General features: G+C 45.0%; 1 protein-coding gene across 1 annotated transcript in view; it reads left to right on the plus strand.

The window, feature by feature from the left end:
* The first annotated feature begins 491 nt into the window (after window positions 1–491).
* ANTXRL (ANTXR like) overlaps window positions 492–14283 on the plus strand; it is a 333449-nt gene continuing 319657 nt past the window's right edge. Inside the window, exon 1 of the mRNA XM_085608779.1 lies at window positions 492–810. Coding sequence (XP_085464905.1) covers window positions 614–810 — 197 coding nt within the window. The 5' untranslated portion in view covers window positions 492–613. The remainder of the gene's footprint in view (window positions 811–14283) is intronic.

Here is a 14283-nt window from a genome sequence, read left to right on the forward strand (position 1 = left end):
GTACCTCACATCCCAAAGGACTAAGTTTCACCTCTTCATACCTCAGAAAGACAGCACAGGGGACCGGATATGAGATTCTGTGTGCCATGGCTTCCGAGAAGCGTGGTCTCGATGACGGTCCTCGCAAATTCTGGCGTCTAGGGCTGAGCCTCGCAAATTCCTGGCCAAGACCCTGTTGAGACACTCCCACTCTCCTTAATTATAAAATACAACGTGACTTGGTGACATTCCCGATTTTGGGCACACACCCTTCTCATGTTTTGCACTGGGAATGCATGATACAAGACACAGCCCTTAAAACTCCATCGGCAAGCAGCCGCAGATGGTCCGCGGGATCTTGACCAATCGGCCTCTGCTTTCTGGGGAGGGAGGGTTCGACATAGGGCGAGGAGTCAGGACACCCCCAAGGGTGACATCATAGCATATGGTACCTCCCCACATCCCTCCTTTTACCACGCACCCCTCCTTTCTCTCCCTCCTTCCTCCCGTCTTCTACCCCCTCCCATTTTCCTCATCTCTTCCTTCCCCTCCTCCTCCTATCCCCCTCATCCCTTTCCGCTGTGCGGGATCCGGTGCTTCTGCTCCGGGTCTCACTGCCTGTCCCGGGCGGAGGATGGCGGGTCCCGGCAGGCGAAGGTTGCAGAATCCCGGCGCCTCTGCGGTCGCCCTGTGCCTCCTGCTGCTGGTTGCATCTGTGCCCCCGAGTAGCGGGCAGAGCGCGGAGGACCCTGGGGGGAGACCAGAGGAGGAGGGCGGGGAGCCCGAGACATCATGCACGGGGGCCTTCGACCTCTACTTTGTCCTGGACAAGTGAGTCTCGCCCGGGATAGTGAGTGTGAGACTGTGTGAGGAAACTACGCGAGGAGAGCTTAGGAGAAGGAGAGGGGTCAGAGAAGAAGCCGGGACTGGGATGGGAGGCGAGACAAGCGGGTTATGCACGGGAGCTGTGTCAGGGAGAGAGCTAAGTGAGTTCCTAATGGGAAAACGAACCGGGCAAAACGTGGTTGATCCAGTACTAGCAGATTTGACAGCCATGGGCAGAGCGGAGCTGCTAAACGGGACACAGAGGAGTCTAAGGGGGGGGGGGGGGGGGGGGTGCAGTCTGAAGAGTTAAGGGGCCAATACAACAGAATAAACATAGACTGATATATATCCGGTTACCCAATGAGGAGCCCGAGTATACCGTTAGTTAAACGGGGTTGAGATAAAAAGCAGAGTATGGCAAGTGAGGGACTAAGCGAGTTGAGTTGTGCGGGAGAGCTCCCAAGGAACAAAGAACTGTCAGAGAATCTGGGAAGAGATAGGGGGCTGGAGTAGGGAGGCAAGGTGGGCTGCGCCATGGGTTACTTAAAAAGGTCTGCGGGATTAACACGCATGGGAAAGCCGTGGAGCTAAGCCACGAAGAGCCGAGGTGGCTCAACACGTGTGAAATAATTCAGTTATCACATATCTAACTTCATGTAGCTACCACACCTGCCATTGTTCTTGCCTTTTGTTTGATGTTTTGAACAGCCGTTCCGTTCCGAGGACTACCACTGCCTGAACGAATGCAAATGTCTAAAAGTGCGTCGAAATATAGGGGCAATGAGATATCAGGTTAGCTAAACCACACGAGGAGCTGAGAACTGGGTGAGTAAGTAGACGGGGCAGTGAGATTATTTTAGAGTCTTGGGGTATTTCCGCGTTAATATGGGTTAAAACGTTGTCTAGCCCCTGTGGCAGATGAAGGGGCTGCAATAGTTGCACAGACGAGAGAGAGAGAATCACTCAAGTTGGCCGAGCCATTGGGGAGCTATATAGCATTTTAAACTACATAGTCACTTACAAGTGGGCTGCATTTTGGGGTTATCCAGGGTGGTGACATGATATAGGATTACATCACGTGAGCCACGAAACTTTTTTTAGCCAAAGGGAAACCAACGAGGCGATATGGGGGGGAAGATTGGGTGCAGGGGGGGGGTGATATGAGGTTATCTAAGAGGGACTGGAATTAGCAAAGAAAGAAAGGCTGAAGTCTCTAGAGTTATCCTTGTTAGAAGATATGTGATATCAGACATGTTTGATTGAGATGCAAAGTTTATTGGGGTGAGCAGAGATGTAAAATATGGGTATAACCTAGAGTTACCTGTGGTAAAAGTGACATTGACTTTAAAATACTTGAGGTTAGATCATATAGGGTTTAAGTAAAGTATTGAAATATGGGGTTAGCAGCAAGAAAACAGCAGTGCCTATGAATGTTTCTGGGATGGGGTTACTGCATATCAAAGGGTTTGAAAGACTGGGTTGCAATATGGAGTCATTCAATAGGAGCAACTAAGCTTTCAAGTTTTTGTAACACAAGCTCCGATATGAGTTTATTCCAGGGGTCTGATTTTGGTTGTTGAAGGCGACCTGAGAAGTGAGCTAACAAATAATAATATATACGCTATTAAGTAATGTAGCTTGGAGTCTGGGGCTAGCAAACATGGTTGGAGATTGACCTATGTCTTGGAGGATGATGGAGGATTTAGTTAATCAATCAGGGAATTGTAAGCGCGCTACTCACCCGCGAGGGTCTCAAGGTGCTGGGGGGTCCACAGATCTGTTTAGCCGAAGAGCCAGGTCTTGAGAGTCTTCCTGAAGGTGTTCAGGAAGGGGGCGCGTCTGATGTCTGCCGGTAGCTCGTTCCTGGTCTTGGCTGCAATGTGAGAGAAGGATCTTCCGCTTGCTCTGGCTCTGTGGATGCGCAGGATTTAGGCCAGGGCAAGGTTGGAAAATCTGAGATTTGTTTTGGGTACGTGGAAGTTGATTCTGTCATTGAGGTATTTGGGTCCGTTGTTGTGTAGGCATTTGTAGGTGTGAGTGAGGATTTTGAAAGTGACTCTTTTCTCCACGGGGAGCCAGTGGAGACTTCGTAGGTGTTGGCTGATGTGTTTGTGTTGGTGGATACCGAGGACGAGTCTGACGGTGGTATTCTGTATTGTCTGACGTTTGTGAAGTAGGGGCTTGTTGATGCCGGCGTAGTGTGCGTTTCCATAGTCCAGTCTGCTGGTGATGAGTGCGTGGGTGACTGTCTTCCTTGACTCAGGGGGTATCCCCTTTAAGGTCTTGCGGAGGATGCAGAGGATGTTGAAGCAGCTGGAGGTGACGGCGTTGACCTATCGGTTCATAGTGAGTGATCAGTCGAGTACGATGCCGAGGTTCTTGTGTGGTCTGAGGGGGTAGGTGGGCTTCCGAGGGCGGTCGGCCACCAGGTGCTGTCCCATGCAGAAGGGGTGGTACTGAGGATGAGGACTTCTGTCTTCTCGGCGTTGAGCTTCAGGCAGCTGTTGGTCATCCAGACTGCAACGTCTTGCATTCCTTTCTGTAAGTTGAGCTTTGCAGTGGTGGGATCCTTGGTGAGGGAGAGGATGAGCTGGGTGTCATCAGCGTAGGAGACGATGTTGAGGCCGTGTTGTCGGACGATGGCTGCGAGGGAGGCCATGTAGATGTTGAAGAGGGTGGGGCTCAGGGATGAACCCTGTGGGACTCCGCAGGTGATTTTCATGGGGTCGGAGAGGAAGGGTGGGAGTCTGATCCTTTGGCTTTTTCCGGTGAGGAATTATCGGATCCAGTCCAGGGCTGTTCCTTGTATGCCTGTGTCGTGTAGTCTGGCGACTAGTGTGCGGTGGGAGACAGTGTCGAAGGCCACTGATAATAGTTAATGAGTCCAGCAACTCGTTAGCACTGGGACAGTCTGGATTCTGAGGTTAGCTACCTGAGCTGTGATTTTGCAGGACCTAAGAAAGAAGTTGAATCATGCGAGTAGTAAAGGAATGATAGATGGAGTTGCTTATTGGGGGAGAATGTCATCTAAGGTCTCAGATATGAGGTCGTACAATTGCAATAGGATGTATTGATTAATTATAGGGGCACTAGATACAGTGTGAGGGCAAGAGTACAGAGATATTGGTAGGCTGCAGCTGAGGTTAATATATGTTTAAACAATTGTTGAGCTGAGAAAGGAAGTTAATTAAGGGATTTAAATATGGCTTTAGGTAAGGTCGTTATTGTATGGGATTAGTTAATGCTTGTTTTACAATTAGGTTAGTTAAAAAAAGCTAATACATGGAATTATCTAGGCTATTTGAGAAGGCTGACGTATCACGCTAGTGAAAACGGCTGCAATAGTGGGTAAGCCAGGGGTTGGCTGAAAAATGGGATTGATTAACATGGTGGTATTCAGTTGACTAGAAGGGGACATGTGTGTACTAGGGTAAAACTCCAATTGGAACTTAAGTAAGGTGGGTTGAGATAATGCTAGATGAGGAGCACATAAAGAATTGCATTAGTTCAAGTTAAGTAAACTACCGGATTAATTGAGGGGTGAAGACATTGGCAGCTAAGAAAGACTGGAACTTCAGACTAGCAAGCAAGAAGCTTAAAGAATGTTAGCTGACGACGGGCAATGTGTGAGTTTCTTAGCGTGGTATAGAATATGGGATTATCTAAAAGCAGGTACTGGCAACCGGGGTTAGCAAAATGTTTCTGGCTTATAATATTAACTGAAGTGAAGTTCAATTATAGTGTTAGCTACTTGTGCGGTTGGTCCAACCATCTGCCTTTGTTTCCACCAAAGGAAGCAGAGAGGCCTATTGTAGGACGCAGACAGCAGAGACAACCCCTCTAACCCTCTGACGACAGCATAGCCATGGAGTCACTCACTCACTGGGACGGGTGCGGCAATGGAAGGAGAACTAGGTTTACCTGAGGGGATGGTAGGGGGGTGTTTAAGTGGAAGAGCGACTCATTTATCGAGTTAGCTATAGAATTCACAAAGGAGGTAAATAAATCTAGACGGTAAATTGAAGGTACAGCTATGATAACACCAACACCGTGAAATGGATTTAGATCATCTAGGCTTGACATATCTATCTATCTATCTATCTATCTATCTATCTATCTATCTATCTATCTATCTATCTATCTATCTATCTATCTATCTATCTATCTATCTATCTATCTATCTATCTATCTATCTATCTATCTATCTATCTACAGATATAGATAGAGATAAATATATTTAAATACAAAAATTAAAGGATCTAGGATATGTGTTTAGATTATGATCTGAAATATATGGTCAAATAAAGGGGAGCGGTGAAATATGGGGGTAAAAGTGATTATTCAGGCATGGTAGATACTAGGAGTGAGTGGAGCAACACTTGTGTTATGAGGTCGTATAAAGGGTCTAAGATATTCATCTCAGAATGGCACGAGATATGGGCCTGGGATTATATGTGAATTTAGAAGTTATGGGGGAAGGCGACACGAGGCTAGCACAAGGAGCCAACCAACGGAGATATATAATGGTTTGAAGCAAAGGGTGAAACATGGTGAAGCAGATGTTATTTAGATAAAGCACTTATTAACAGACACTATTTGGGATATGCTGGAGGTGTGCATGAAGATGTATGCTGAAGAAATGAGGCAAAGACCTGCCTAGCTAAGGTATGGGTTTAACCAAGTGGAGGCTGACCTATGGGCTAGCTGCAGCTTGTTGATAAGCGAGGCTCGTTATGTGATCAGATGTATCCGGCTATATCAGGTGGTACTAGCTATAAATGAGTTAGCAAAGGGCAGGTTAGTTTAAAGGATAGGTAAAGCAGTGTTCTAGAGGGAAAACTAAGGAACATATAATAGGACTTATAACAAGGTCAGGATATGGGTATGCCTAATGTGGGTGGGTTAATTCAATTGTGTTTTATTTTAATTTTGACGCAATGTTCGGCTTTACAATCTTGCAAATTTTCTTAATGTCAGAGAGATATTTTGCCTGTGGTTTATGATGTATTTTTTAGTATATAATGTATTCCACCACACAGTTCTGTTATACACATCAGTGTTAGGCTCATGTTTTAGAAAAGTAGTACAATATGTTTCTGAATCACAAACAGAACAATCAAGCATATCAGAGGGTAGGCAAGGTGGGATACAAGTATCATATCTATTTCCTGAGTGCCAAAGGTGGCTCCTATAATTCTTTGCTGAGTTACTCTCTATCTGTTGCTTATTGGTCTAACTGATGGTTGTGCCATGTGGAGCAGTGTACATCGAAAGCCTTCTGGGCAAGACCATTAACTCAGAGATGTTCTTTTGACGTCTGTCTGTGGCTGTGTTTTCGTTTTAGTGGAGTTGAGATTTGAGTACTTCGGCGTATTAAGTTAGTGTTTGTGGTGAGACGTCTCTGAGAAAATTGGGATATATAGAGTCTAGTTGAAAACAGAAATTTTGCAATCAACTGACTAAGCCTGGTACAGGGCACAAAAGTTAAAACAGGCATACTCAATCAACTGTATAACACTTTGGTTACAATAAGGATTTGAAGGTATATTACCTGAAAGTGGCTCTGAGAAGGAATGGCAAGTGGTATAGCAGTATAGAAAATAATGTAACACAGAAATGTTGTCCTGGAGTGAAGAAATAGGTAAACTTTGTGCAGGAGAATCACACAGTATAAAATCTAACCCAAATAGTGCATTTTTGATCTGAGCTTGAGGGAGGATGTCAGTATCTGCAACCAAGACAATAGGTATCCCTGTCATCAATGCAATAGATGAGATTATATAACAAAGAAGTCAGCAGATCTGGAATGTCTCTTTAGGTAAACAAGTCCAGCATGGAACTGGTGTGCCTCATTAATAGAATCTCCATAAATTTGGAAATCAATATGGGAGAGGCATCCTTCAGTAAAACTGTCCCAAATGTGATGCATCTGTCCCTGAGATGATATTCCCTCTGAAATGACTGATTCATTCTGTTGCAAAAAAATTTGGAGTTCACACAATATAATTTAATGTTGCACATCATGATAGCTTCTGAGGCGATTAATGTGACAAAGAGCAATCACCGGGGCACTGAGTAACACTTTATTTCTCTACTAACCCCTGGCTATCAATTACTTACATTCAGGTTGGGGGCTGCGAGAAATGCTTAATATTTACAGCATTTAGAAATGGCAGAAAGGTGGTATGAAGTGCTGTATTAAAAAACAAGTCATCTAATATAATGTGTACCCAGTGCGTTAGGTGAAGCATTTTTTTGTCTATGTAAGTAGCAATTAAAGGTGAAGCAATTTTCATTACATATCTTTGAATACTGCAAGACTCAAAACAAAATTAAGTATGTTCTTGTTATAATGAATAATCAGGGTATTAAAAGAGAGGGGTGTTGATTTATGCACTAAATGTACATGATCATCAACACTTCTTGAAGTGCAGTTAGAGTTTTATTGTTGGTTTTTTCCACGTAGACTTGAGTCGATTTCAAAAATCATCTTAGACTAACATCTGGATAAAAACCTCTGGCAAGACCATCTTTAATATATCTATAATGTACTCTTTGATGTCTAATCTCTCCTCAGTGGATCCGTGGATAGCAGTACATAGATAAGATTGGGAAAAATGATTGTCGGCAAATCCGCTTAAGCAGGTCTTGTGTGGTGATATTAATTTAGCAATACTTAACGTTTGTCCCAGTCTGATTGTTAGATGCACCCAGCATTATAGTTTAATATCCTCCTCCTGCAGGTTCAGTTTCAAATGCTGGCAAATCACCTTAAATTAAGAAATGGGCATTTAAAAATGTGACAATATGGATGCCTTAGAAACAAATTGCCCTGCCACTTAAATGAATGGGATGGACCTTTCCCAACAAGTACCTTGGGGAGCACTTGAATAGAGTCAAGATACTTTTTGGAAGCAGGGTAAGGGAATATTAGAATATGCATCAAAATGTTTGAACAGCTCTGCATAGATGTTTTGTTGTTTATGTTGAACAGTCTTTGTTAGATTTTCACAGACTTGGAAGGAGTTTGAGTTGCAGTTACTAGGATAATTTATTAGGTATCCAAGTCACACAAATTAATGAAAATAATATATGTGGCCACAGGGCCCTTAGGAAACATTTACCAGTATGTTCTTATTTCTTCCCAATTGGGAGGTCCCTTGAAGGAATGCACATTCAGGATGTTTTTAACAAATGATGGAAAGGCGCAAATCCATGCCTGCCAACCTTTGGCTGTTTAGAGAGTCTTGGCTGTTTTACCAAAAGCAGCCCCAGACATTTATTTTAGGAACTCAAAAATAGAAGCAGATGCCATTGATGTTATTTTTATACAGATTATCAGAAATGCAAAACATTACTATAGCACCTAAATATGGAATTAATTACCATAAAGATAGCCCTAATGCATGAATGCCTGCAGTGCTTGTAAGAAAGTGTACAACATGTGTCCTTAGACTCATTTGTTGTGGCAGTTCCGCATTTAAAACCAAGCATTTGCAATGCAATAGATCTCGCATGTAGTAGAGTTTGAGCTGTTGGCATTGTTATTGGCAATGCCTTTTATTTATGATTTTTTTTTTAAACAGATAACTAAAAGGCATTGTCATTTACAATGCCAATAGCTTGAACTCTCGCAAATTTCATTGAAAATGCATTAGGAGAGAGGGTGTCCTGCCATTTCCTGTGGGCAAGAGCAGGCAGGACAAAGCTCTTTGAGAAAATAGGGCTTGGAGGCTGTAATTAAAGCCTACAGAGCAACAACACACATAACAAGGGGTGTCCTCATGGCAGGTTACAAAATAGGAAAAGGTGGTAGTAAGGAGGGATTTGTAAGCCTATTTGCTAATGAAAAGCCACAGTTTACAATGGACAAGCCAATGAAAAACCTGGGTAGAGAGTGGGTGGAGCTTTATGTGCATACCTTAATACAGCATGCCTTGCAGAGCAGCGCATGCGCTGCTCAGGCCCGACCTAAAAATGCTGTAGTTACACCACTACTCTTCTGCACTAATGTATTATTACAGTGCCTGCTGATAGCAGACAGAGTGAGGAGCAGAACCTATCGGTTTCGGTTGTGTTATGTCAGCCTAATTGATCTTGAAGTCTAGCAACCAAAAATGTTAATAAAATTATAGGTATGCATTGACAAAGACAATTTTGTTGGCATTTGTGTATTGGAAAACGTGATGCCCAGGCACAAGTTTTGGAACACCCGCAGCTAGGAGTTCAGCAGCACTTCTTGGCTGGTCAGGTCTTGGTGGTAGGTAGCCGCAGAAGGTCTTTAGTGGCAAGGAGGCCATGGATTGGCGGAGGCCGGGAGGCAAATTCTTGCTTCCTGCCTATGTAGCCTGTGTAGAAATGAGTAGCGAGAAGGCGATGGCAGGGGTTCAGCTCACGCCTCTTCCTTCCTTTGACAAAGTGAGCAGGGAAGGCGATCATTTTCTCAATACAACTCCTTATGGATCAGTTTCATGGTGTTTGGGGCTGAACAGGGCACAGGCTGGAGCAGGGATGAACGCACCAGGGTCTGAGTGCGGGGTAGCACAGGAGGGTGACAGACAAGGCAGAAAGGAGAGGGGACAGAGTGGCAGTCAACTCTGACCCAACAAGCTTGATCCAACCACCCACCCTGTCTCAGCCACAGTCTCGAAACAGTACAAGAACTCATTTGGGAACAATTGCTGGATCTCTTATCCCAGGCAATGCAGATGAAACTTTAGCAATTGCTAGGCAGCCATTTGCAGAAAGTGTGTATGTTCAGCACTTATGTCACCTTCTGTTAAGAGAATATCATAGTGAGACTATCTTCTGATATAAATATTGTATCCTCAATATTATTTAGAAAAATGTCACCGCATTGGAATTAATACTCGATGACCCACACCCAACGGGATGACGATTTAAAACAATATATAGGATACAATGGAAGTACTCTTCGGGGATAGCATGGATGCCACTGTCTATTGGCAGGCACATTGGAATTATTCGGCCATGGAGGGCCAAATTATGCGCGAGGGTTGACTTAATTATGCCACGAGCAAAAGCAAATTATGTGGCATAATGTTGCATATTCTTTGGCCGTTTTATTCACTGTTGTGTCATTTTAACACACATTGATACTGTCAGAGCAAAGGTTTCACTTCATAAGTTCTAGTTTATAACCTGAATATAGTAGTCAGAAACTTCAAGGTGACCAGTTAATCTTTGTAAAAGTTCTGCAACTGTGCGGCACCACGTATGGCGCTATTTGTAGTAACTTTTGAACTAAATGTGATTTTTAATTGACGTTTTCATATTTTGCTGCATTTTGTGAACTGTGCAGCATGCTCAGTAAATCCATATTTATGTGGCAAAAGTTGCTGCTGAATCGCCTAATTATGCTTAATAAATACCATTCAATAGAAAAGCGTCGGTACAGTCTCCGTAGCGATGCAGGAGCTATACCACAGACAAGCCCTGAGCAAAATTGTGAATTTACGGTGTCTTATTTAAAAATGAAAGCCATCTGCTGTTTTTGTCTTATTTGGAAATCAAGGTGATTTGGAATAAAATTGAAATTGGTTTCTGGTTGTGTCCATAGTAAATTCAAACTGCTCGACTGTAGGAGACTCCAGCTTTCCCCACTCACAACATCTGGTACAATGAACATTTGGACTGTTGTTTATGGATTGTCAAATTTGTTTTTACAAGAGGAAGCTATGACACATTCAGCATGCGTGGGTTCCTGTAAATGAAGTCATGTCTAATTATACTGCCCACTCTCTGGTGATACTTTTGCCGACTGCATCCTGTTAGTTAGCGTCTCCTGTTTTGGCCTCCACGGGAGATCAATAATTGTGGTACTGTAGTACTGTTCGGAGAGTTGGGTAGGTTATGTGGGGCGCAAGCATGAATGTCAGTTTGTTGATGTTGTTTATTTCAACCTGGTCCTGCCTGGTTAATGTGCTGAATCTGCAGACTTCAGAACTGCAGGGCCACATAGATATGTCCCCTTTATTGACCGGCTTGTCACTGTTCTAGTGTTTCTCTGTTAATGTAATTACTAGCCACTCCCCGAGGGCTGGCTTATACTATCACCCCACACCAATCCATCACAGGTGTCACAGGACATATGACCCTGTCAATAAAAGGGGCGGGCACACGTGCCCTGGGCCAGCTCCAGACACCATCAATCTAAGTCTGTGTTGTTTCTACTACTGTATGAGGGCCTAGGACCCGACTCTTTACATCCCCGTCGAAAACCGAAAGAGTTGTTCAGAGCCCTTATTTATTCTTGGGCAGTCATTACACACCTGATATTTTGTTTTACTTAATAAACAAGCATTTACAAAACCAAATAGATCTCCCTTTCAATGTCTTTACTATACTTTTTGGCTTTGCCAATGCTTTTTTCCAATGCTATACAGCAATTGCAAATAAAAACAAGCATTTGCAAAGCCAATAGGTCTTGCCTATGCAAGAGCTATTGGCTTGGGCACTGTGTATTAGCCATTATATACACCAGTGTGGCTGCTGTTCAGCATGGCTAAAGGTTAGTGACGTGGAGTGAAGTGGGGTAAATTGGAGTGTTGGAGTGTGATAGATTGGGGTAGAGTGGAATGGGGTAGGTTGGTGTAGAGTGGAGTGGGGGTAGAATGGATTGGGATAGATTGCAGTTGCTGCCCGTCCCATGCCAAAGTGGCGGGGCGGGCTGGAGGAGGGAGGTGGGGAGGCGGTGGGTTAAAGGTAAAAAAAATAAAAATAAAATGACTTACCTGAACACCGCTGCCGCCCGCCACATTGCACTCTTCAAGTCTTCTTCTGGGCACAGGCTCCCAGATTTCGCTGCGGCCAATCCTGATGCTGCATGAAAGCAGCATCAGGATTGGCCTTAGCTCTGTCAACTTGCACTCCCAGGCAGACTGGGAGCCTGTGCCTGCTCTCTCCAGTCCCAGCAATGCAGCGGGGACTGGAGAGAGCTTCAATGCACATGATGATTTGGCCTGCTTGAGACAGCCTGCCAAACCTTCATGCACACTGTAACAGTGCCCACCACTCACCCACCAGCAGTGTCATCCCCCTGGACCCATCCCCAAGACTCGTCAAAGTCCTGGGGGCAGGTCCAGGGGATTAAAAGAAAACGATGATAAAATGGGTTCAAAACCCATTTTAATATCATTTTATTTGAGGGTGGTGGCAGGGGGTGTGGTGTTCCTCTGCCCCAATGGAGGGGCCACTACTGGTAGATTGGAGTAGGATAGATTTAAGGTGGAATTATTGAAGTGGGGAGTTGGGTAAATTAGTGTGGTAGATTGAATTGGGGTGTATTGGGTTGGAGTGGGGCAGATTGGCGTAAAGTGAGGTAGATTGAGTGGAGTAGATTGGGGTAGATTAGAGTGGGGTAGATTGGAGTACATGCAGTAGATAGGAGTCGGGTAGATCGGGGTAGACTGTGGTAAAGTGGAGTGGGATATATTGAGGTAGAATGGTGTGGAGCGGGGTGGATTGGGAAAGAGTGTAGTGGGGTGGATTGGGGTAGATTGAAGTGGAGTGCCGTAGAATCGAGTGGAGTTGGGTAGATTGGAGTGGGATAGATTTGGTGGATTATAGGAGGGTAGAATGGAATGGAGTGGGTGTAGTTTGGAGTAGGGTAGCTTGGGGTGGATTAAGGCGGAGTGCGGCAGCTTGGAGTGGAGTAGATTGGAGTGGAGTTGGATAGAGTGGTGTGGGGTAGATTGGGATGGGGTATGGTAGATTGAAGTGAGCTAGATTGAGTTAGGGTGGGGTAGATTGGAGTGGATTAGAATGGAGTGGATTAGATTGGAGTGGAGTAGATTGAGGTAGATTCGAGTGGGGCAGATTGGATGGGATAGATTGGAGTAGAGTAGTTTAGGGTGGTGTGTGGAATGGTAGATTGGAGTGGGATGGAGTTTGGTGGATTAGTTTGTTGTAGGGTAAATTGGACTGGAGCGGGGTAGATTTGGTTGGCATGTGGTATATTGGGGTGAAGTAGAGTGGGGTAGATTAGGTTGAGCGGAATGGAGTGTGGTATATTGGGGTAAAGTGGTGTAGGGTAGATTTGGTGGGTTGGAGTGGTTAGATTGAAGTGAGGTCGATTAGGGTAGAGTGGAGTGGGGTAGATTGGAGTGGAGTTGGATGCACTGGAGTGGAGTCGAGATTGAAGTGGAGTGAGATAGATTAGGGAAGAGTAGAGTGTAGGGGGCTAGATTAGGGTGGAGTGGGGTAGATTGGGTGAATCATAGTAGGGTAGATTGGAATGGAGGGGGGCAGATTGAAGAGGGATGATTGGAGTGCAGTTGTTTGGAGTGGGGTAGATTGGAGTGGCATGGAGTGGGGTACATTGGAATAGAGTGGAGTAGACTTGATTGGAGTGAGCTAGATTGGAATAGAGGGGGTTGAACTAGAGTGGCGTAGACCGGGGAGGGGTCAATAGGAGTAGGGTAGATTGAGGTGGAGTTGGGTAGATTGGAGTGGGTTTATTTGGGTGGAGTGGAGTGTGGAAGAATTGAGTGAGGGGGATTAGAGTGAATTGGAGTGGGGTAGATTTGCTGGATTGGAGTGTAGTAGATTGGAGTGGAGGGGTAGATTATGGTAGATTGGAGTCGGGTAGGTTGTTGTAGATTGGAGTAGGGTAGATTGTAGTGGAGTGTGGTAGATTGGAGTGGCGAGGAGCTGGATAGATTACCCTGGAGTTTGGAGTGGAGTGGGGTAAATTAGAATGGAGTGGTATAACGTGGGCTGGGATAGATTGGAGTGGAGTGAAGCGGTGAAGGGTGGAGTGGGTTAGACTGGAGTGGAGTTTTGTAGATTGGAGTGGGTTGTATTGAGAGTACATTGGAGTGGGGTTGGTAGGGGCAGATTGGAGTGGAGTAGATTGGAATGGAATGGAGTGGGGTAGGTTGGAGCAGAGTGGGGTAGAGTTCAGTGCAGTAGATTTGGATGGAGTGGGGTAAATTGGAGTTTGGTGGGGTTGTTTGGATTAGATTGAAGTGGAATGGGGTAGATTGGAGTGGAAAGGGGTAGATTGGGGCGGAGTGGAGTGGGGCTTATTGGATGGTAGTAGAGGACAGTTGGGTAGATTGATCTGGATACATTGGAGTGGGGTGGGGTATATTGGAGTAGGGTGGGGTAGGATTGGAGTGGAGTTGGGTAGATTGGAGTGGGGTCGATTGGGGCACATTGGAGTGGGGTGAATTTCAGCAGATTGGGGTGGAGTAGACTGGTTTGGATTGGAGTGAAGTGAGTTAGACTGGGGTAGATTGGAGCAGAGTGGGGTAGAGTTGAGCAGAGTGTGGTAGATTGGGATGGAGTGGGGTAGATTGGAGCGGGGAAGGGTTGGTTGGGTTAGATTGAGTAGAGTGGGGTAGATTGGAGTGGGGTAGATTGGAGTGGAAAGAGGGTACATTGGAGTAAAGTGGAGTGAAGTGGTTTACATTGGTACCTAGTGGAGTGGAGTAGATTGGGTTAGAATGGGGTAAA

The sequence above is a fragment of the Triturus cristatus genome, chromosome 1_2 (assembly GCF_964204655.1).
Source record: "Triturus cristatus chromosome 1_2, aTriCri1.1, whole genome shotgun sequence".
Taxonomy (NCBI): Eukaryota; Metazoa; Chordata; class Amphibia; order Caudata; family Salamandridae; genus Triturus; species Triturus cristatus.